Here is a 25,864-nt window from a genome sequence, read left to right on the forward strand (position 1 = left end):
TCCCCGCATCAGCCAAGTCATACTGACCCTGTCAGTACTGGTCAGTGCATTACTGTACATACACGAGACAGCGTAGTAGGTCAGTACAAATTATAGGCGATTATGAAGTCTTTGTCCAAATGGTGTGTCATACATAAATATCTGCTTAAGATGCCAGGCTTTAATCAAAGTGGAAGGCTGGATTGGTGGAGGCCCTAGATACCAAGCCATGTTCTATTTAATCTCAAAACCTTTTTGAGTACCACTCAAGAATAGTCTGTGCCATAATGTTTGGTCTAGTTTACTTATAAAAGTTATTTTGTACTGCTTTGCCTATTCTGTAGTCACACATCTCCTCTCCACTGTCATATGTCAAATAAGGTCTGGGTGTCAAAACTCTAATATAGTACCATCTTGGCTCTGGTAACAATTTCAATACTCAGCCTGAGTGGCCAGTGCGGCCACACCTGCTAGCAGTAGCAGCTAGATGTATGTATTACATTTAAATGGACTGCAAGTGGTATGATCGCCCCAGGAAGAGAAGGAATGAAGCCAAGATCCTTGTTTCTAAGTCCTGGCTCCTTCACATCTCTTACACCCGATAGACAGACAGTGTTCTGCAAAGGCAGACCCACCTGTCTACATCAGTGTAGTGAAGGTAGAGCAGGTAAACATTTTTGCTTTCCTTGGAATCAGTTTTACAGAGAACTTGTCGGTCATCACATATCTCAACTCTGTTAAAGTAAACTCAAAACTGTATTTCTTAAGAAAGCTTAAGAAGGCTAAATTATCGTGCCAAACCATTTGGACTGGAAACATTGCAAACTGGCATGAAGTCATGCATGGTCCAGGACAGGAAGGCTCCCCAGTGGGTGATTGAGGCGGCTTAGAACATCATTGGTACCCATTTATTGAGCATCAGTGGTATCAGTAACACGAGGTGTCTTGAGAGACAACAGTCTGTTCACCCTGCAGCCTTCTGGCAAAAGATACAGAAGTATCTGCTGCTGTTCCATCACACTCAGGAGCAGTTTATTGTCTCATGCTGTGAGACTCCTGAACTCATCCTATACACTCCACCGAAAAAAAAAAGAGTGTATTTTATGTTGGGACTACAGCTTACAGTTCCTTGTACAACCCTGGGTTGTAGAATGGTAAATCAATTAACCTTGAGTGAATGGGTGTTGAGCAAGTAGATCACATGATTGGCTGATGAGCAGCTGAGTAGGGTGGAGCTACAGGACATTCCTCCTTGATCCTTTGCAATGAGCCCTATCAATTTTAGCATGATCAGCATACAAAAATAAATAAGTAAATAAAATAACTAGTGATATGGTACAGACTTTGCAATGCTTAGTTTTCATGAAAATAACTGATTGTTTCCCAGATGGACCTTTTAGTAAAAAGATGATGTATACTGTACATTTACAAATGTTCAGAGGCATGCTGGTCCATAGCAAAGGGATTGGGAGAATCTGTGATATAAACAAGTGATAAGGGCACCAGCTTCAGCTTTCTTAGTTTTCTCAATGCGTTTAGGAACAACATAAATTTTTTACATATGTTTATTTTATATTTTTTCTTAATTGGAGAGCCAAAAGGGAATACCACAGTCTGAACATGATCCAGTCCACCAACAGCCACCTCAAATGATAGAAAAGGACAACAAATAGTTAGGATCTGGGTCTGTGTAGCCAGGGTTCCTGTGAGCTTGACGATTTACCAACTTGTGCCAGGGAATAAAACACACAAAAGTAAAGCAACATGAATACTGTGTTTTGACATGTAGCACAGACTGGGTGCACACATAATTTAGTGTGAAGATCTCATCCTGTTTACCATCCGCTTCTTTTGTGTATCACAGTTGCATGGTAACAAGGATCACATTTTTGTAACAAAAAAGTGTTGAACGAACAAAATATTCAGTCCTTAATTTTTGGGAGATAACAGGTAAAAATGGCACCATTGCAAGATTTCAAGACTTAATGGGGCTGATTCTTAGAATGTCAACATTTTGGCAGTGGGAAACATTTAGAAATGATGTTGTGTGTCTTTTATATTAAAAGCATTTATGTTTCACAGTGGTCAAGACAGCCTACAACTGCATGCATGCAGTAGATTTGTGTTAAACCACAGAATCTGGACCCCCTCAACACAAAGGCAACAAGTTGGAACCCTGGCTACACAGACCCCGTAAAATAAGATAATAACAATAAATTAGGCTATGTGACGGATTAATTATCCACATACAAGCTTTTGTAAAACATCCCCTCAGTTTTCTCTGCACACACAGTGCTGGGTGGCTGTAGTCTGGCCTGAATAAACTCACTGTTGGGGTTTATTGTACTCGGCATAAACCTCTGCAGCAGCGTTTGCTGAATATAATGTTTGTGTGCTTGCATGTGTATTTTACCGTGTAGGTGTGTGTGAGTATGTTTATGCACTCATGTGTCAATGTACAATGTATGTGACACGTCTTTCTTGACGCAAAGCTTCCTCTCCTTACACCTCTATGGCTATAAATTGGAATCTTCTTTTACCCTCTCACTCGTTCCCTCTCTGTCTATTTTTACATCTTTCCCTTACACACACACACACACAAACACACACCTACTCATACCCTTAACCATGGACAGCAGTGCCAGGGAACCAGCCATTGTGACAAACACCTCGAGGCAGACACCCCCTCCATGGCAACCCTCCATCTCTTGTGCAACAACACACACACACACACACACACACTCAATGGCAAACAGGGGACACAGCCTACTGTACAAGAGGAGTTCAAAAATTCTGAATGTGTACAATACTAACTTGAGCACAACAGAGATTCTCCTACTTGCCTGATCCTTCTTTCATTGTAATTAATTTCCAAAGACTCATCTACAAATAATTTACTGGAAATCTTCCTTCTTCATTTGTCATGCTGGTTCAGTAGCTATGGATGCACACACATAAAATAAATAATAAAAATCATACACCATCTGCTGTAATCTGTCTCATCAGTTCCCTTGGTCTGGTAAACAGAGATAGAAGCATGAATATGACGCTCACACATATGTATCTATGATAAGTGTACATATGATTTCAATTCCAGGGTGTCTTATGAAACAGCAGCCAAATGAACATGACATGCCATAGCAACTGCCCCTGCCGCTGAAGATAAGGAGGATGTAATAAGTGCGTCTGCACTTTTAGCCCACACACAAACTCTCACACAAACACACACACAAAGTAAACAGAGCACCAAAGGGTGAGATGAATACAGAGTGGAGGAGAGTCATTCAAAGCAGAGAGTGAGGTGCAGATGAGACGCCTACAACGGACTGAAAGAGAGTCAGTAAGAGGGAAACAGGGATGGGATGAAATGGAATGCAAGAATGATGCCGCTAAAAGGGAATACCAATCAATTTAACTATTTATATGTTGTGTAGCCATAATTAATGAAATCTCTCTCAGAGCTTAAAACTAACGTCAGAAAGTCTGTGTCCACCAGAAACTTCTTTCTCTCTCATGGCTTGGCTTTTTTCTGCTTATTTAGAGAGGAAACTATTGTGCCTTTGTAATAGCAAAGAGTGTTAACGGTAAGGTAGGTTATTTTCCACCTGGTTCTTACTTTTCTATGGTATCATATTGGTTGTGTTGGTTATTTCATAATTTCTCTACAGATTGCCTACCTCCTGGTTGCAGAGAGTACAATTTTTTTTCCACTCAACACAAGTAGAGCTAATCAGCGAGCCCCATTGGTTAAACCAAAATCAAATTTTATCTATTTATCTGGCTTTTCTTTTCTTTTTCTTTTTTAAATCTAAAAACTCAATAAAGATGTGTGTAAAGTGTTCTTAATATATAGTATATACCACCGAAAAAGTAGAATAAGACACATCACACCACCATGAAAAATTGCTTTTCCCCTGAAAAACTCACTCACCTGCTCCACCCACCCTTGCCAACATTCAAAATCAGTGACACTGTCTGTGTGTGTTCTAACGTTCCACTTCAATGAAAAGACTTGCGGGACCGACAATCGGGGCAATAAAACACCTGTGCTTTTGTTTGCTCTCCATCCTTTTTGTTGCTAAGCCAGTTTTTTATCATGTGAGAGATCCTCATTTTGTCTCTGGCCTTAGCCTTGATTATTTGTTCTAGCTCATGTGTGGTATGAGCTGCACCAATTATTGTAAAGGCTGTACCTTTAATGTCAACCCAGAATTTGAGGTAGACAGTTAAACTGACAGGATCTATAGTGTAAAGATTGCAATAAAATGTTGAAGGTTTGTACTAAACTTTCACATAAATCTCTTGCTCTCTGTTACTTTGACGAATATTTATAATGCTCAATTAGCAGGATAGATTGGGTCTGACATTTTTTAGATCATGAATGGAAATCTGACAAAGATGTTGTGACTGCTGTCTGTACAGCTCTTACTGATACAGATACATTGGATAATCTTCCTGTTAAAGAACACTGTGTTTGTAAATGGACCATTCAAAGACAATTTTGTTTTGGGCATTTTCTCCTTTTATTAGATCAACAGCGTAGACATGGACAGGAAACACCACTCAGCCCCATCATCACAAATTTGGCAGATGCTTCTGTCACATGCACATTTACATGCTGAGACCAATTTTTGGTATGACATACTGCTGAAGGACATGTAAATGAAAAGAGCCAGGGATTGATGCACAAACGATACAATTAAGGGCCAACACAACTGGACTTTGTAGCCAAAAAATTTAAATAAATGTCTTTGAATGGTGTTCTTTAACAGGAAAATTATCCAGTGTATCCCATGGGCTGCAAAGACTCTTCCATAAATTCTATCTTCAGTCCAGAGTTCTTAACTGTACAACCTGGGCAGTATAAACTCGGCTTGTGGTACATTTCCAAAACAGTAATTTGCACACTAATGACTCAGTTACACAGAGAGTTACATATGCCAATACTCACTATGATGTCATGGCAACCAAACAACTAAAACACTGAGAACCCAATGTGTTTTTAAGTAGCTGATAATAATGCCAGGCCAAATAAAAGAAGAGATGTGGTAAAATGAGAAGAGTGAACCCTCATTTAAATCAGGAGGGAAAGTAATGAAAGACCAAACAAACAGCCCAGTACATGAGCAACCCTGACCTTGATCTCTTGAGCAACCAGTGCTCTATAATGCCATCAATACCATGTCTGGTAAACATGTGGTCAGCCTAGTCTTAATAGTTGCAGTTAAAGTAAATGTATGTATTGTGATTTGTTTTACCCTAAATACCAGAGAAGACACATGTAACCATTGCAAACACTGTATTGAAAGCTTCCTTCATCTCAAAATTAAAGGTTGAACATATAGACAACCAGTATTTACTGATGTAATAGCAGTAACAGCTCACTGCAGGTGTGTTAACCACTTGTTATCCTCATGTTTGGTTACAGGATTGATCCGTCTGCGCTCCAGCCCACCCCCTCACCTTCAGGGTGTTGAATATGTCCTCAACATTACAGCAACGGATGACAATGCCTCAGGCGGACCTCAGGCCTTGTCATCCACAGCTCAGGTCATCGTGGGAGTGGACGACGTGAATAACAACAAGCCTGTCTTTGAGAAAGTAAGACAAGCAATAGCACACTCACATCATTAAACCTTGTTTTATGTTGCTCAATGTCTGCCTGTGTTTAAAACAGTGTTGGATGAACATCTGCTCCCCTGGTTGCCATGCAATTTTTTGCTCTTCCTATCTCATTGTCTTGATGTAGCTCAATGATTTCACAAACCATCCTTTTCTTTACTGGTTGTCTTTTCCTGCCCCTGTCTATCCCATCTAACTCTCCTCCATCACTCCTCTGTCTCTGTCTCTATGTCTATCTCTGCTATTTATTAGGCTCTATCTCTCCTCTCCTGAGGAGCGATTAGCAGACTTGACCCCTCGTCTCTGCTCTCTCGTCTCTCTCCTACATCATCTCAGTCTTTTAATTAAAGCTTTGAGGGATGTGGCAGAAATCCCGACCGACCCGCTCTAGAAGCACTACGTCTCCACCTGCTTTTTTCTCGCCATGTCTCAATTTTAAATGAGGTGACTTTTCAAGCCCCATGAGGTATCACGAGCCAAGATTAGGAGCGGGGGCTTGCTGAGTAAACCTTGCTCACTCTCTCCTGGGGGAGAAATGAGCGCCAAGTGTTTCCCTTTCGGCTTCACCTCTTAGCAGCAAGAAACAGAGGGACGGGCGACAAGATGAGAGTCAAGAGAAAAGAGAGAAGAGGGATACAGAGGAATTCCTGGTCCACAGTGTTTCATGTGCTCTGTATGCTCAATTGTCTCTCTCAGGAATCTCCTGCTGGCATCTTTTCTATGATTCATTCTTTTCTCTCTGCTGGCAGGATGCTGATTACAACAGACAAACAAACCCCCATCCCCCCTAACTCGCCATGCCTCTTCTGAGTCAAAGAAAGAATTTTCAATATAATGAAAAGGAAGAAAGCTGAAGATGGAAAAGACATCAACAAATAAAGCCGATACAAATTTATGAACAAAGAAAAAACATAATAATAGATGGAAAAGAAAATCTTGGACAAACACAGATGTTTACTTGTTTGTCTTATGTCAAAGGTTGACAAAGAATCTGAGGGAACAAATGCCGAAGAAAAATGTGTTGAGATTCTCAGTTAGTAAAGACATCCGAGGTTAGTTGGTGTTTCCTCTGTAGCTGGCAGCCAGCAGCAGGACACTGAAGCAGAAAGGCCCTTTTATCTTGTTTGATGGCCAATGTTATAACACACTGTAGCCTCTCTGGAACTGAGAGCTGGATCAGTGGACCAAGAGACACACACAGAGACTTACAGATACAGAGATACACAGGCCAAATCTTTTCGATATAGCCAGATCTGGCATTTCCCTCTGGCATAAATATTAGACTTCAACACATGCACAGGCACTGACTACATTTATTTTATTAACCTACCCTTGCGACCCTCTCTCGCATAGGTTTATTCGCATACATTCTTTGATTTGTACTAGCACCAAATACCCAGGTTGGACAATTATAAGATACTGTGTAGGAAATTGAGGGCAGAGAATTTTGGAGAGTGCATCTCTCACTTCATACCTGACTACACTTTTGAAAACAAAATAAACACACAACATGAACAAAAATAACTATCCGAAAAAGCTGCTGTAGTGTGTGTAATGAATTCACCACATGGGGTCTCTTCCCAGTTTCCACTTCTCAACTGGTTTGTTCTAACATACAGGAGCAGCAGGTGTAGGGATCCACTTATTCTGAAATGAGGATTTTGCTGTCAGTATTTGTAGATTTCATTCAGTGGATCAGATATTGGTCAGAAGTGACTGATCCATTGTAAATAGTTTATTCATCACTGTCATTACAAAATTAGGTTTTCATGCTTTCATATATATACACATTATCCCTAATGGATTTTAAATTCTAAACAATTTAAAAAGAGAACAAGTATCAACTTGGGAATTTTTTATCAGCCCATACTATAAGCTGAGATATATGAATCTATATGAACAGGAAACAGTTGGATTGGTTTATTCCTGAGTGGTTGACTACTTGAAATTCCTTTACTCTTCACCTACTCCAAGGGTAAACCCAGCCAACCTGTGGAGGAAACTAACTGTGGTCTCATTCTTTCGGTCTTTACCCAAACCTCATGATCACAGGGGAGGGTAGGAATTTTGATCATTTTGTATATCCAGAAGAGTCTGGGACATGGCAACCTCAACCTCACATTTCATCTTATGCTCACACGTGAGCAAGAAAATGTTCTTCAACCTCCAGACTGTCATCACAACGGCTACACAGCAAAAGCACATTGTCTGCAGAAAGTGGACAAGTGGACCAAATCAGACACTGGCTGCAGCTAGCGATTCTGTCCATGTAAATCCAAGTATAGTAGAAGTGAAAAATATTTTTGGATCATTATGAAAAAACTATGGCGGGCCTCCGGGAGTCTAGTTAATTAATGGGAAAGATTTTACAGGTGAGGAGGCACAGTACTTATGGCAATTCTCTGTTTATATGTGGTATAGAATATCTGGTCAACACAACCTGGCTCCTTTCTTATTGACTGAACATTTGTAACACAAAGCATTCCCTTTGACCCTTCTGATTAACTGCATGGGTGAATGCCTGCATGCACACCTGAATATCTTCGCCACGTCTGTAATCTGTGTGAGGCATAAGGCAAAATATGAAGCACTGGAGGCAGAAGGTATAAAACCTTCTGATGACTACAGATGGGATGGTTGAAGGGACAAAGAACGGTAGAACATTGTCACATGCTAGAAGAATGGAGGGCAGAGGAAAGAGATACGAATGTTGATAAAGGCAGGAAGCAAAGGAACATGAGAAGACTAAAAAAAGGTTCCTGTCATTTATTAGTTATCAAAGGAAAGCATCAACCAGCAGTGCTGTTGGAGTACTTGGTCTGTGGCACATCAGAATCAACCTTCCACTGAGACTGGATAAAAAGAGAAAGAGATGATGGAGACAGTAAGCGAGAGAAAAATGAAAGACTAGAGAAAGAAGAAGTGGGGTAGAGAGAGTGAGTGAATCCATGGACGCGTTTTGGTGAGGATAATAAAACTCTTTGTGTGTCTGTTTAGTCAGATTAGTGATTGACAAAAGCTTTGAGGACCCAAACAGAGAGCAACTACCTCACATCACACTAACAACTGAAAGAGCCTAATTAATTACTATGATGACTCCAAGAATTCATGTGTTAGAAATCACGTTGTCATGTCATGTTAGTTACCAAAGAAAGTTCAAGTACACGAGTAACACTGCTGGTTTGAATGTTTATGAAAATGTGCTCACAAAACTTTTCTCGTGAGCGTTTTCATAAACGTCGTATTTGTAATAGCCTCGTATTTACGCTTATAGTGAAGTGTAATAATTATTCCATAAACACCTTTTAATTGTAAAAATATCAGCCAACACAAATGTTAAATCAATATTTCCTCATTGAGCGCTGTGCCATCATCACATTCCCTGTCCTGGAGCGCAGCGGAGAGGGCCGGACTCTTTGGTAACTAACTGATCCAGAAATCCAAGATTGAATCAAAAAGCATTAAAGAATGAATAGCCTACTGTTTATGTTTCACCAAATACGATTTTAGTTTTCATGTAGTTTGTGTGTGAAATCGCTGCAGTTTACACGACTGTCAGGTGCACTCGGTGCGCTCTGCCGCACCGAGCGCACTGGAGACAGCACAGTCTCCACCGCACACTCTGCCTTCTCCAGTCAGCTCATCTGGATCATCCTCACCACCTGCAAATATGGATTGTAAGATTTATGAAAGCCTTTAAATAAAGTCAGTGACAGCTCTCACAGAATCGTTACACTCCATATCCTCATTGTGAATCTTAATCATGATGCAGGCCGAGTTCACTGTAACTACACTTCAATAAATAAATAGTGTTCACCTATCAAACTTCCATTTTCAGACGATATCCCAGGCTGAGGGATACCACTGATTGTCGCGCATAATTTGGGCACGTAAGAAAAAAAAACTTAAACGTTTCTCGTGCGCACAACACAATGCCAGTCATACATAATCTGATTTTCATTATGTCCTCTTTCCAAGTTTTAGTTTGTACTGTATGACCACGCACGATTTGACCATTCTTACAGTTCTAACATTAGGTCACCACTGCATATAGTGCATACATGTTGTTTTGGTGTTTTTTCTAGATAAGGAAGCACTGTATTCTGTATTAGTTGTAAGCCTAAAGTTAGGGCTGTCGCCTGCAACTCACTAGTTTAATGTAGTTCTGCAATCTGATTTGGGAATGGAAGCCTGTATGCATGAGCCTTTTGCTGAACCTGCTACCTTTTTGGTTTCCAGCTCACTTCTTCATTTCCACTTGGTGTTAAATTATTTTTTTAAAAATGTTTTCTCATGCAGCTGAACTGTGAGCTGCCAGTTTGAGGTGTTGCCCCCATGTCCAACAAAAAAGACAGTTTTGGACAGTACTAAACATTTGGTGCCAGAAGATCAGCATATTTCATATTTACTTAAGCACAGGAGCCACAGTGAGAAAACCTATTGAACACCTTTGTCCAGTGGGTGATGGGATAGGTTTCAAGACCCCTGAACCCACTACCACTATCAACTTTACACAGGACAAGCAAATGTAGAAAATCAATGGATGGAAAAGGTGCAGGACTCAGGCTTTCTGCTTTCTTTCTTTATTCACCCTTTATTTTGTGTCCATGTTAAGCTTTTTGTCCCACCAATAAATAATCTTTCCTTTCAAAGCAAATAACACTCCACCTCCCACACACTCTTGCTTGAGTTTCGATAGAATGGAGTATTGATCTAACTTTCTCCATACTAACATTGCCTGATCTTCTCTTCCTCCCACCTGTCCTCTCTGCCTGCTTTCTCGCTCTCCTCAGTGTCAACAGTACCGAGAGAGCACATCAGTCCTGGAGAACCAGCCAGCGGGAACTTTCGTTCTGCAGGTTCATGCTGTGGATGCTGACGAAGGCTCTAACGGCAGGGTTACATACGGCTTCATGCACAAAGACTCCACTGTGCCTGCATTCAGCATACACCCAGACACCGGTACTGAAACACACACTTACTAACTTTCATTTGCACAATCATGCACGCACATAAGAGTATAAATAATTTGATTCAAGTGAGGATTCTTATGCAGGTTTAATTCCTTTCAGCACATCTGTCCTGCTTGATAAAGTGCAACAAGGCATGCAATGTGCTTACAAATTTACAAGTCTACACTTTAAAGCTAAGATGTCATAGATCCTTTTTAATACAAGAAAATCTAAAATATGCTATGTATAAAGGATTAAATGTAGGCATTGAATCTGCATTCAATGCCTAGTGGGTACAGTAGAATTTAGTTCTAGTTTAGTTAGTTTAGTTGTTTTTGAAACATATTTCAGTCTAACTAATATTACTCTCACATTTTCAAAATAACAAAAGAGAAAAAAGCAGTCTTTGCTACATGAAAGTTTGTTTTTATTTTATTTTGTCTTCATGAAATGTGCTCTTCAGTAGTCATTAATAGAAGAATACTGACAGAATGGAAAACGTTGTGCAAGTTTTTTCTACTTCTGATAAAAAAACAAACAAGCAAATAAATAAATGAATAATGAATGAAGTAAAATAACATTATAAAGAAGGGCAATTACTTTATAACTTACTGATTCATTCTTGCTGAAAAACAAGATTCCACCAGGAACGTCACGGCTGTGTTACGGCCACGATACGATCGCGGGAGGTGATGGCGGCCATTCTAGTTGATGCTAATGTTTCCACCAGCTGTGCCATGGCATGTCTCAGCAGCGTCCCAGAAGCGGCTCTCCGCTCTGCTCCGCAGAGAATACGCCACGAGTCTATCTTAGGGAGACGGACCATAGCCGCATCAAGCTGGACAGAGCAGATCGTGCCGAGCAGGAAGCAGCATTGTGCATCCGGTCAATTTTCAAAATAAAACACCCTGTACTGTTTCAGGATCATGTTTCACTTCACTACATCGAACAATTAAGTACATTTACATTTAAGTACGTAGCCTACTCTCCCATAGTAGAAGCACAATGTAGCCTTTCCCAGCTACCGCGAGTCCTCTCAGAGACCATACACACACACACACACACACACAGGGATCTGGGTTTAAGCCCTTTTTATTGCTCAACCCTCGTTCAATACAACGCTACGGTCAGGGGGAACCAAACGCGTCCCGGCGTCTCTCTCTCTTACAGCTTCCCCCTTCTGTTCTCAGCAGCCTCTCCCCGGCATCTCCTCCATCTGAGGTCCAGCTCGCTACTGCATAAGGGGAGACAGTGATTACTAATCAAGTGCCAGCCCTGTCAATCGCTCACCTGGCGCTGCTCTCCTGAGCCCTCCCCACCTCTCGCTGTCCCGCAGCCACACCTCGACCACTCCCACCTCCACACACAAAAATGGAGAGTGTGACGAAATAAGCAAAATCTCAGGAGGTCTACTGTATCAGCCGGCAGCATGTTCCGCTTCTGTAACGCTCTCAGTGGGATATGCAGTTAGGTGGAGAACAAAGCAAAATAGCGCCACACACGTAATGTCATAGACAGGTGCCTGGTGCGGTTCTGGTGCCCAGTACGACTCCTGACCTGAAAATCTCCTCCTGGCAGTTCAGAGCTCCTTTGATAGCAATGTTAACACTAACACTCCCGGGTGCTCTGAGCTGCTAGCTGCAAGCTACTAGCTAGCAGCTACAGTTAGCAGTTAAATTACCTACAAGTAAATCTATCTGGCTATCAGGAAACTCTGTAAATCAGTCGAGAGAACTCATCCGAGTTCCATAGTGCAGAATTAGGCGAAGGACTACAGAGTCACCATTCACCTTTTTCCAAGTCAGTGTACTATCAAAATTACTCGGAAGCTGTTAATTGAACTTAAAAGTGACATAATGTTTCCTCAGTCTAACTGTTGTTAAAGATGTAAAAACACATTTACTGTGTTTTTTTACAGTGGCCTCTGGGGGAAAAAGTTTTGATTTGCAGATGTCAATGATATCTTCATTAAAATCATTTCTAAAATAAAGAATAATTACTTCATAATTGTCTTTGGACTTGATGACTGATAACTACTTTTGAAAAACTCTAATTTCTTCTCCTATTCGGCTCATCATCTGCTCCACTGTCTTTAAAGTTTAGCTTCAAGGCAGACAGAGGAAATCATTTTAGTGTTAAATTGCAAATGCTCTGGGGACACAAAACCAAGCAGTGTTTGGTATAATTTAGCTGTCTGATCAACCTCATTATCTCTATGTCTCTAGGAGTAATTGTGACAGCCAGGAAATTTGACCGCGAACGCCAACGGGAGTATGCAGTGACGGTGACTGCCACTGACCAGGCAGCTGACCCGCTGATTGGCATTTGTCAGCTCAACATCCTTATCCTGGACCAGAATGACAACAGTCCCAAGTTTGAGAACATTCGATATGAGTGTAAGTAGACGTTGGTATAAAGTGTGTCTGGTGACTGAGGGGGCTCAACTCGCTGCAAAACTACAGTTAGAGAACACACACAAATGTGTTCTCTAACTGAAAATCATTACTGTTTCAGCTGGCAACATTTATTTTCGCAACATTGTGGTGGCATGATTTTAAATTATTGAAGGTATTAGCTATTCCTAAAATTGTCCATTTACAAATTACAAGTGTTCCCCAGTATTTAGGGTCCACTGGAGTTCTCCTTTGTGGTGTAACGAAATCCATTTTGTTCTGCATGACTTAAAGTGTTTAAGTGTTTTTGTGTTTTCTGTATTGGACTTTATGTCTCATACGTATGTATTGTCAAATTGGTGGATGTGTTTCTTGACTTATTTTATTTTTATTTTTGCTTGTGTTTTCTTGAGCTGCAATGCACTGAGCTCACTCTCCCACTGTACTGAAAAAGACTACAAATTAAGGCCTCACAAAACCACTGAGGCAGAAAGCGCACTTCTTCTTCTTCTGCCATAGACTTCCTTCGTGAGGATACAATGATTGGGACTAGTTTCTTGCGTGTGGCAGCTCATGACGATGACTTTGGAACCAATGCAGCCATCGCATACTCTATGTCCAGTGAACAGCCGGAGTACCTCAGGGTCAACCCCCTGACAGGTTGGGTGTATGTCAACCAGCCCATTTCTCAGGTACACACACACTGTATACAAACAGATAATATCAAACCACTTTTGGGGCAGTTTGGGAGAGCCTTTTATTTAAAAAGTTTAGATTATACAGTGTGCTATGTTTCAGTATAACAGATATGTAGAGCAACATATGAAATCCTTCATCTCTTGAAGATAATCGAGGGCCCTCAGGGGTAATCCTGCTTATGGGGCCACTCAAAATTGCACAAAAGCAATGAATCCAACAATGCTACTTCTCCCAGCACATGGCCAGAAAAGCAAGTGTATTTGCATTCAAGCACTTACTGTGTTTGCTGACAGCGAGGGAGCAGAAGTCCAGTGGCCAGTAGCAGACAGACAGCCTGCATATGTGATAATGTCTTCACTGGAGCCTTTTGTTTGGCATCAGGAGAAATAACATTACTGATATTTTCCTTACTTCACTGCCTCTAACCCCTTGCTTCACTACTAGTAGGAAAAACAATCTTGGTGTGCTCATGAACAGGCAATAAAGGAAATTGCCATGTATTCTGCGCAAAACTGGTCTATGCCTTAGATGAGTGCCATACTCATAAAAGCCCAAAAAGCAACAACTCACCATCTTTCAGCTCTAAAAGCAATGCATGTCTGTGTCCTCAGCACCTGGCACCCTGCCAGTATTTTTGCCAGAGAGAGGTACACTTGAACACATCGATGTTTGAAGATGCAAAACTTTTCCACTAATGAGTACAACTGCATAAACTGTGATACACGAGCAGGCACTGCCTACGCGTCTATTTTAGCCTATGCCAGTGTGACAATCTCAGTTATCTTAATTACTAAGAGCAGAGATTGAATTTTAAAACTGCATAGGTACAAAAAAAAATCATGAAATATTTTTTAGAGCTATACAAGTAAGTCTTGCATTTGTGATTTGAATCAACCTTTAAAATGGCAAAATGTGTAAGTAACCTTAATTTTCGTCCTGCTTAAAGCAGAAGGCCATGAGCAAAACTGAAGAAAGTGAACTTGTCATCACAGGTTGTTTTTGTTCATTTACATCTGCCAATTAACTGAAGCTTGGATTACAGACTCTTGGTTAAATTATTTTCTTTAGTTACTAATATAGATCATTTCCCCTGATTGCAGTGGCTAAAGCTAATTCCTCTTGTAAGGGTAACAAAACTCTGCTCAATCAATACAATTATCTTTAAGTATGTTGGTGTTTGCCCAAATGCAGTCTACAGTCAATGTTTCCTTGCACAGAAGTGTGGAAAATTGATCGCTGAAATCTGAATGGTCTAGATTCACAACGTTTATCACTCTTTAAGGAAGCTTAAGTCATCACTGTGTCATGGTAATCAACAGCATAAGAACACACCATCAAGTGATCTCTCCACTTCCTTTTCTGCCACAGAGGACCTTCATCACCAGAGAAATTGTGGCTACAGACGGGGGGAACAGGAGCAGTTCAGTGGAGCTGTCTGTCACCATCACCAATGTGAAGAACCAGCCTCCACAGTGGGAGAAAGACAGCTACAGCGTGGTCATACAAGAAAACACTGTCCGAGACACACCCATCGTGGTACATTGGGGTGGGAGTATGGCAGGTGGCATACATGGGAAGCAGATATTGTTGTACTTTTAACACATACAAGGAGTATTTGTTCAATCTTAACATGTAACAACAGGCAAGTCATATTTATGTATATAACATTTTACAAACAAGGGGCCAGTTGTGGCCTAAAGGGTAGAGACACAGACTTGCAGCTGGTTCAGTCCCCAGACTAGCTGGATACATGTGGGCAGGGAAAGTGGAAAAGCAGTGCTTGCCCATCCCACATTAGCACCACATAGGTGCCATTATTTTAAAAGAAAAGAAAGTGCCTTAATTAAGCCAAGATACAGTATGCACTAGAGCAAAACTTAATCATATAACATGAAATAAATTAGATTAAAAGGCAAAGGCAAAATTAAATAGAAATCCACAAAGTAATAGTAATAAATCAGAAATACAGTTATAATGCTCAGTAAGCGCTCCAATACAAAAATGTATCCACACCTAGACAGGCACTCACAAATGATGTACAACTGAAATGTAAACAATTTAGCCAACTCTTACAGAAAAATGTTTTCAGTTCAAGCATATGGACATGTACACACATTTTTATACTTCCTGAAAACATTTTCAGTCCTGTTGTACTGGTTGAGTTACAGTCTTACATGATAAGGTACCTTTGATTGACATATTTGCTTAACCCTCTAGGCGCCAGAGTTTATTTAGGAAAATATTCCGTTTGGATTGTAAGATTTCAAAAGGCTGTAGCTTGGAAGTGGTGAGAGATAAATTCATAGTGTAAATGAGAAAAATATTCATAATGACCTAAAGTTTGTGATGGGAGTAAATTTAATCATCTAATTTGCATATTGTGACGTCACCAGGTGACTGAAAGTAACTTTCAGTAAAACTGATTTTTGAACATATTTACAAAGAAAAAAAATATTTATATTGTCATCTCATCCTCAAAATAAAGGAACAGGAGTTTGATTGGAGTAAATTTACTAATCTAATTTGTATGTCACCAGGTAAAATTCAGTAAAACGGAATTCTGAACATATTTACACAGTAGATTTTTTTTTTTTCATCCTCTCATCCTCAGAGTAAATGAACAGGAATCTGATAGGAGTAAATGTCCTAATCTAACTTGTAAAAAGAAAAGAAAACTCGCCGTGATCAGCGTGTGTTGCTTGTGTGACAGTGTGCGCAGCTGCAGCATCGTCAGTCACTCGTCTCTGACGAGCGATCGTCATCAGAGGGCAAATCATCCCCTTCTGAATCGCGAACAGCAAAGATCTGTGCAAGCACCTCATCCACACTGTAAAGTCTTTTGGGCATTTTGTTTTTTATTACAAAAATCGCTATCTGTCTCTCGATCTGTCCAGCACACTTCCGCCACCGCTCCGCGGCTCTCTCCTCTCCCACTCTGCCCGCTTAGCCGCTGCCGCTCCGACAGCCGGTGTCGGGTTTCAAACTTTTTTTTCTCAGGTATTTTGCATAGAAACACACCCCCAAATGACGTCAGGATTGAAGCTGAATCTATTGGCTATCTAGTGGTAGCAAGCAGTAACAGCACAAGGCAGTAGATTTAAAGATATGGGCTGTTTTAATGAGCAATGTTGCCTGTCGCAATAATGCGACTTTGGCGCCTAGAGGGTTAAAAGCTAGGCTCCACGAGAAGCTGCTCAGTGTTTTGCTCCATGCTGGACTCAGTTGCGGCAAATATTTGGCAAATGTCAGTATGCACATAAGTAACATCATCCATCCATCCATCCATTTTCTACCGCTTATCCGGGGCCGGGTCGCGGGGGCAGCTGCCTGAGCAGGGACACCCAGACTTCCCTATCCCCGGACACTTCCTCCAGCTCCTCCGGGAGGATCCCAAGGCTTTCCCAGGCCAGCCGGGCGACATAGTCACTCCAGCGTGTCCTGGGTCTTCCTCGGGGTCTCCTCCTCCCGGTGGGGCATGCCTGGAACACCTCCCGAGGGAGGCGTCCAGGGGGCATCCGATACAGATGCCCGAGCCACCTCAGCTGGCTCCTCTCGATGTGGAGGAGCAGCGGCTCTACCGTGTGACAGAGCTCCTCACCCTATCTCTAAGGGAGCGCCCTGCCACCCTGCAGAGGAAACTCATTTCGGCCGCTTGTATCCGGGATCTTATTCTTTCGGTCACGACCCAAAGTTCATGACCATAGGTGAGGGTAGGAATGTAGATTGACCGGTAAATCGAGAGCTTCGCCTTTTGGCTCAGCTCTCTCTTCACCACGACAGACCGATACAACGACCGCATTACTGCGGCCGCCACACCGATCCACCTGTCAATCTCACGCTCCATCCTTCCCTCACTCGTGAACAAGACCCCGAGATACTTGAACTCCTCCACTTGAGGCAGGAACTCTCCCCCAACCCGGAGGGGACAAGCCACCTTTTTCCGGTCGAGAACCATGGCCTCAGACTTGGAGGTGCTGATTCTCATCCCAGCTGCTTCACACTCGGCTGCAAACCGCCCCAGGACATGCTGGAGGTCCCGGCTCGAAGACGCCAACAAGACAACATCATCTGCGAAAAGCAGGGATGAAATCCTGTGGCTCCCGAACCAGATCCCCTCCGGCCCATGACTGCGCCTAGAAATTCTGTCCATAAAAATAATGAACAGAACCGGTGACAAAGGGCAGCCCTGCCGGAGTCCAACATGCACCGGAAACCCCGGTCTGCCAGTCCAGATGCACTGTCCCCGACTGCCACGCGATGTTGCAGAGACGTGTCAGCCAAGACAGGCCCACAACATCCAGAGACTTGAGGTACTCAGGGTGGATCTCATCCACCCCCAGCTTCCTGGACTACCTCGGTGACTTTGGCTTGGGTGATGAATGGATCAACCTCCGAGTCCCCAGCCTCTGCTTCCTCTATGGAAAGCGTGTCAGTGGGATTGAGGAGATCCTCGAAGTATTCCTTCCACCGCCTCCGACGATATCCCCAGTCGAGGTCAACAGCTCCCCACCTCCAATGTAAACAGTGTTGGTGGAGGGCTGCTTCCCCTTCCTAAGGCGCCGGATGGTTTGCCAGAATTTCCTCGAGGCCGACCGGTAGTCCTCCTCCATGGCCTCCCCGAACTTTTCCCAGACCTGAGCCTTTGCTTCCGCGACCTCCCGTGCTGCAGCACGCTTGGCCTGCCGGTACCTGTCAGCTGCCTCAGGAGTCTCCCGAGCCAACCGGGCTCGATAGGACTCCTTCTTCAGCTTGACAACATCCCTTACTGTCGGTGTCCACCACCGGGTTCGGGGATTGCCGCTACGACAGGCACCGGAGACCTTACGGCCACAGCTTCGAACAGCCGCGTCAACAATGGAAGCGGAGAACAAGGCCCATTCGGACTCAATGTCCCCAGCCTCCCTCGGGATCTGGTCAAAGCTCTCCCGGAGGTGGGAGTTGAAGACCTCCCCGACAGAGGGTTCCACCAGACGTTCCCAGCAGACCCTCACAGTACGTTTGGGTCTGCCAAGTCTGTCCAGCTTCCTCCCCTGCCAGCGGATCCAACTCACCACCAGGTGGTGATCAGTTGACAGCTCAGCCCCTCTCTTCACCCGAGTGTCCAAGACATACGGCCGGAGGTCAGATGACATGACCACAAAGTCGATCATTGACCTCCGGCCTAGGGTGTCCTGGTGCCACGTGCACTGATGAACACCCTTATGCTTGAACATGGTGTTCGTTATGGACAAACTGTGGCTAGCACAGAAGTCCAACAACAGAACACCACTCGGGTTCAGATCGGGGAGGCCGTTCCTCCCAATCACACCCCTCCAGGTAACACTGTCGCTGCCTACGTGAGCGTTGAAGTCCCCCAGTAGAACGGTGGAGTCCCCAGTTGGAGCACTCTCCAGTACCCCTCCCAGGGACTCCAAGAAGGCCGGGTACTCTGCACTGCCGTTTGGCCCGTAGGCCAAAACAACAGTGAGAGACCTATCCCCGAACTGAAGGCGCAGGGAAACGACCCTCTCGTTCACCGGGGAAAACTCCAACACATGGCGGCTGAGCTGGGGAGCTATGAGCAAGCCCACACCAGCTCGCCGCCTCTCACCGCGGGCAACTCCAGAGTAGAAGAGAGTCCAGCCTCTCTCAAGGAGTTGGGTTCCAGAGCCCAGACTGTGCGTGGAGGCGAGCCCGACTATCTCTAGCCGGTAGCGCTCAACCTCCCGCACCAGTTCAGACTCTTTCCCCCTCAGCGAGGTGACATTCTGTGTCCCCATGGCTATAGTCACCGTCCAGGGATTGGGTCGCCGGGGCACCCGCCCAGGACAGCCGCCCAAATCGCACCACACCAGCCCCTTCTGAACCCTCCTGCGGGTGGTGGGCCTACTGGAGGGCGGGCCCACGTCGCTCCTTCGGGCTGTGCCTGGCCGGGTCCCGTGGGCAAAGACCCGGCCACCAGGCGCTCGCCTGCGAGCCCCAACCCCGGGCCTGGCTCCAGGGTGGGGCCCTGGTGACGCCATTCCGGGCGACGTAAACTTCCTTGATGTAATGTCTGTCATAGGGGGCTTTGGAACCGCTCTTAGTCTGACCTGTCACCTAGGACCTGTTTGCCTTGGGAGACCCTACCAGGGGCATTAAGCCCCGGACAACATAGCTCCTAGGATCATTCAGGTGCTCAAACCCCTCCACCACGGTAAGGTGTCGGTTCAAGGAGGAGATAAGTAACATCACTGAAGTTTAAATCATTTTCCCAAAAACCTGGTGGCTACATGTGAACAATGTTAACTGTACAGACACTCAAACTACGTAGTAATAAAACCTGAGATTGAACCTATTTTGTCCAGAAAAACATTTTCAGTTTTGTCTCAATGTGATGATTCAGATTTGGGATTTAAGTTTACAAACATTCCCTGTAAATTTGTCATCAATTGAATCAAAGGACAAGCAGTAGCCTTCAGCCATAGGATGCATCCATAAAGGTCAGCTCAGCAAGGTCAAAGTACAGCACATTTAACAGTAAAAATTATTTCAACATAAAAATAAAACGGACAGTATGGTTGTTGCATTTTATCACTGCTCTTTTCTCTCTGTTAATCAATGGTGAGCAACACAAGAATGCAACTGTGTAACAAACTCGAGGAAAGCCAGTGGAGCCACAGGTCTAGGAATCATAGCTGTATAGAAATGCAGACATTCAAAAACATTCATTAGATTTGATGAGGGATAATCACTTGTGCAGTTCCTGTCAAATGCATTTTATTATTCATAGGCATTGCCTTTCCAAGCCACTAACTAATCTACAGTATTTTCAAGGATCTTTTGAAAGAAATTACGTTTTTGATTAATATTTTAAACCAAAAGATTGAAAGAAAAGACAGAGAAGAGTACTTGACAGGAGAAAATCTGTGTGTGAACATGTCAATGTGTTTGTGAGAGATGCTCACAGAGAGAAAGCGTGGCCTCTCAGTTCAGTGTATTAATCGAGATGGCAGTTCAGTGTTGATTTGACTGTTATGCAAAGATGCAATTACTCTCAGCAGGTTGTAATAGCTCTCCCGTAGAAATTTGAGGTTTTTATGGCCTTAATCAGCACATACAGTAGTCAAGCATGTTTACCATTTCTGCATGCCTAACACGGTTTCTCATTATTTCAGCTGGTGTGCTTTGCAGGTTGAATGGATTCAGCTAGGTCACCCATAGGCAAGCCGCATCACGTCCAAGATGGCATTTTTGATTTTAATTGGGGTGTATATGGCATCAGCTCTGAGTAGCCTTTCCTTATTAGTTAAGGGAATGAAAAGTGCATCCCACAAGACTTCAGTGTGTTGTTGTCTAGTCCAACATTTTTAGACTTACTGCATTAATATTACAGTGGTCATTATAATGGGCTGTAAAAGACTTTTTTCTCCATTTCTGATGATCATTCTCACTATTTAGAATGCACAGTTCCATTTAAGCTGAACAGCACTTGTCCCCATTTCCTTTCCCTTCCCCAGGATCATTTCTGACATTCAGCATTTTTTCTAGCTTTCAAAATTGCTAGTTGGAAACATATATTTACAAGTAACTGCCCATTTTTACATGACCAAGTGTATGTCCATATGTTAGCATGGACATAGCACAAACCTATCTACTTCTGAGAGATTATTTTGTGTCTAAATGTTTCTTCAGTTATCTGATAAGATGGCTAATAAGACACCTCCCTAAGTAGCTCTCATCTGTGGTGTTACATCACCTAAAACAACTAACAATCAAGTGAGTTGTAGAGACCATGGGGTTGCATTCAGACTATTACTGGCTGTAGAGCATTACTAAAAGTCTGACATTGGTATCCAGGCTAATGTATATATAATTTATAATATATATTATACATTTTATATGTATATATGTATATATATATATATATATATATATATATATATATATATATATATATATATATATATATATATATATATATATATACATATAGATATATTGAAATGTCCCTTTCTTTGTTTCAAACAGACTATTAAAGCCACCTCCCCTCTTGGGGATCCCAGGGTAACTTACAACTTGGAGGATGGCATGGTCCCAGAGACCAACATGCCGGTTCGCTTCTACTTGACCCCCAACCGAGAGGATGGTTCAGCCTCCATCCTGGTGGCAGAGCCCCTGGACTACGAGACCACCAGGAACTTCATGCTGCGTGTTCGAGCTCAGAATGTAGCAGCTGTACCATTGGCGGCCTTCACCATGGTGTATGTCAATGTCACAGGTGAGCCTTGTTTAAATATTTTTTTTGGTTTTAGTTGAATTTGTTTGACAATCCCCAAATGTAATTGTTTTCTTTGAAGTATGTTTTCATTCATCCTCTATACCTTACATTGTCTCTGAACACCATCGTGTTCCTGTGTAATAGTTCTGCGATTAATCTGAGTCATGTTTACGTACATTATGTTTTCTTGACACTTGTCATTTTGTGTTATCATGAAACATATTATCTTTGCTCAGTGAGCAGGGCTGTTTAATTGTGCCAGTGTGAAGCAAAAACATACTGTAATCATGGGTGTGTGATTGATTTCCTCTCATACTTTAAATCGAGAGTATAGGCTCTGAGGAAGAGGACAAAAGTCACACAAAGATGCACAACATGTCCTGGGGTTGAGCACAGATTATTAAGAGGAAGCACAGAAGTTTAGTGAGGGAATAAAACTGTTGTTGTGGGTCATTGTGTAATAAAACTCATTGCAGAACACTGATCAGCCGTATGGCTATTTAAGGTTGTAGGAACAGAGGAACAATTGGGTGTTTGATGATTCATTTTTTGATGGCTTAGCTATAAACTAATGAAACAATAGAAAAGATTGTACTTAATTATTTTGCAAGATGGACTTAATGGACTTCAAGTCAAGAGCGACATCAAGGAGTTCATAAATTTCAAAAGTGCAATCCCAAACCTTAAACTGACCGATCCAGTATCACGCGCAACCATGTAATAGACCCGTCGGTCTTCTGTGTTACTGTTGTATGTGTCCTGTCCTATGCATGAAAGCCAAACAGTCTCATTCTGCAGTCAAGTTAGCAATAATTATGATTGTCCAGCTACGCTTAAGATAACAATCATCAGTGACGATTGACTTCCCACAGGATTTAAACCCTAGTCACCTGGGTGAAAGTCCTGTGATCCAGTTGTCTTTACACTGCAACCTCCTCCTATTTGGACTTTGTGCTACGTATGTCTTTGCTCCCGTCATCCCATTAATTAATCCCATTTAATAAAAAGCATTTGGTTTTAACTTTGCTATTCCACATTTTGAGTTCCACATTTCATGTTCCCCTTGTCTTATTTACAGTGCCATTTATAATTTTATCTTTACAAATGCTGTTAGTTTGAGCATTTCCATTTCAGTTTTTGCATCTTAAATATTACTTTTTTCATTTACTCACCTACATTTTCAGATTATCATTTTACATTTTAAATTTGCTTTTCAATTTCCTTTTTTGTTTTAAATTTATTTATGATGATGTTTATAATTTGTGTTGTAAAATAATCATTTTTAATTTCATTGATTTCACTTTTAGTATTCTATCTGGACTAAAACATATCTTCCATACAGAGGATGCTCTGAGCGCTCTGAAACTGGAGTTGTGAATTTCTGAACAACCATTTCTGACTGAATGTATTAATGCACCATATTTATAGTTAAACAATGCTAACTCTTAATTATTAACCAATGTCATATAGTTAATGACACACCCAAATTGGATGAAGAAACGAGAGATCTGGGCATTTCTCTGCCACTATGCAAGTAAAGCACCCTAACCCTTCACTCACTCTTGGGAAAGATTACTCATGTTTCTACCTGCGCATGCAGAAGGCTTGTTGCACTTGTGACAACGAACATTGTCCTCATTGTCTTTAGTGAAGTTTAACCGGACTTTTGAGCGCACTGTCATCTGAGCAGGTTTCTGTGTGCTTGCGTGCAGACTGAGAGAGCTGCTCGCAGAGGCACAGATATCTCCTCTGGAGTGAAAGTAGTGAAAATACAGCAAATACTGCAGCACCCAATAAGAACATTGAATGGATGTTTCAAATATGAGTTTCAACTCATCTGAGTTTCAACTCACCTGGCTCCCTTTCAAAAGTATTGTTTCCAGCCCCCCCTGACATTAACATAACATCTCCTGGGTGGCGGTATCACCCAGGTTGAGAAGCACTGATTTAGTGAATCGGCAGGTGTATTAAACACTTTGGCATGAGGCTGGGCTGTACTGACACATGCATTTTCAACCTCATTCCCTAATGTGTTTGGATTCACAACAGTAAACATTAAACTGTGCTCATTGTTTTTTATTCTGATCCTCAATATTAAACAGTGTCACTGTATTGGCTCTCTCTAAACTGTTTGTACAACACAGCAGTTGTTCTAAAAGTGAGGCTGTTGAGAGAGAAAGAATCAAAAGCATTTGGGACGAGCAGAAAGGTCAGTCGTATCTTAGTGCTCTCGTTCTGATTTTCCATTTGAAGTCATTAGAATCTTGGATTCCAAAGCTACACAAATCCAAATCATTTGCAGAGCTCACCAGCTGTTATCAGTGTGATGAGTGCAAGAATGCAACTTACATGCTTAACCTTACTACTTTTCTGAAAGGGAGTCTGAGTTTAATTCTGTGTTGTCTGTCATCCTTTGCTGAGAATATAGGCTTTCATCTCTCTATGATTATCTGCCATGCCTCTTATTATATTACGGTGCTTCTGAATATCATGATTTTAGTCTAGTGTCACTCTATTTCAGTTGATGTTCAGTCTGTGTTAACCAGGCTTAAGTTGCCATCATCATTGCTAAATGCGGTGGTGTTTGCTGGCCCCTGACCTTGCTCCTCAAAATAATTCCCCAGACTCTCCTGCATTTAATCCCCTTCCAACATGCAGCCACGCACATACACACACGTACGCATACCCCATTCCATCGAATTGGTCTTAATCCAGTGAGAAATAATTAATTCACACAGACCCTCTCCCTTCTCTTGCCTCCTGTCCCTTTCCTAACTTCACCTTCTCTTCTTTTCACATACCCTTCCTCCCTCTTATCTGTCTTAATAAGAAAGCTCCTTGACTCCTCCAGAGGCAGTGCAGCTGAAGGAGGGAGGGAGGTCTGTAATGGATTTAAGGCCCCATTTTTAATTCATAGATTAAGACATTTGCTCCGAAGAAAGGGAAGGAAAAAATGGCACATGAGGCGGCATTAGATTTAATGTGTTGCTATATTCAAGTCATTTCTGTAATGTCATTGGCCTTAAATCAACTATGGTAAAATTTGGCTTCTGCTATTCAGACAAAGTTAAGAGTTCATGTTCTGTGTCACTGGGTCCTGGTGCTACCTGCTTTGTCTTTCTATAGCATGTAACTTCTCCAACCTTGTCATGGTTCAAGGTAATTGTCAAGGTAATTGATATTACAAATTTTGTGTCCAGCATTGATTGGTGTAATGCATGTTTTGAGCCACATCTTGACACCAACATGGTCTTGGAAATATAGCTACAACAGCAAAAGTTGCAAAAATTTGCAATGTCAATTTTCAGAGTTACAGTAAATGTGTTGACCAAGACAAGTCAGTAGGCTGGTGAGGGAGTCACAGTGCTACTAATAATGACCACTTCCGATTGTTCTTCTCCCAAGACTGTATTGCTTAAAAACACACTGCTAAATTAAATGTTGAAAACTAGGGTGCACTATTATCGTATCCTCTCTCATAGCCAGATCTTAAAATTATACAAATGGGATATAGATTCACACCTTTATTCCACTAGCTACTGTCTTGCTTCTTGATGAAGGTCCAGGATGCTACATGGCAATATCAGAAGGAGGACTGAAGCTTCTCTGACAGCCAATGATAAATCAACAATAATGAGACTTGATATTTATTGCCAGTTGTTTTCTTTAAAAAGCCTTTTAGAAGGCTTCAGAAGAAATACATGTGTTGATCTAAAACGTAAATTCTACAGTATCAGCACTTAGATGATGTAGTTAAACAGCCCTGTATGAAACAATGAAAAGGGCTGTGTGGGTGGGGGTTTGTTGCCTCAGGTACCAGTGAATCAATTTGATCCAGGATGATCAGTTTGAGCTACAGATCAAAGAGTTTAAAGGCTTATCAGGTGACAAAACACTGCTTAGCAGTTAATAAGACTGTGAGACAGGTATTAAAAAAAAAATCACAAAGGCCAATATTTTATCTTTTGTATGAGTGATGT

The 25,864-nt window shown here is 42.2% G+C and overlaps 1 protein-coding gene across 1 annotated transcript in view; it reads left to right on the forward strand.

Moving 5' to 3' along the window:
* Positions 1 to 25,864, forward strand: part of LOC140995186 (neural-cadherin) — a 327,710-nt gene that overhangs the window by 138,102 nt on the left and 163,744 nt on the right. Inside the window, exons 8-13 of the mRNA XM_073465143.1 lie at positions 5,408 to 5,580; positions 10,395 to 10,563; positions 12,779 to 12,949; positions 13,466 to 13,638; positions 15,014 to 15,181; positions 21,635 to 21,884. Of these exons, the coding sequence (XP_073321244.1) occupies positions 5,408 to 5,580; positions 10,395 to 10,563; positions 12,779 to 12,949; positions 13,466 to 13,638; positions 15,014 to 15,181; positions 21,635 to 21,884 (1,104 nt within the window). The remainder of the gene's footprint in view (positions 1 to 5,407; positions 5,581 to 10,394; positions 10,564 to 12,778; positions 12,950 to 13,465; positions 13,639 to 15,013; positions 15,182 to 21,634; positions 21,885 to 25,864) is intronic.

Source organism: Pagrus major, chromosome 4, assembly GCF_040436345.1.
Source record: "Pagrus major chromosome 4, Pma_NU_1.0".
NCBI classification, from domain to species: Eukaryota; Metazoa; Chordata; class Actinopteri; order Spariformes; family Sparidae; genus Pagrus; species Pagrus major.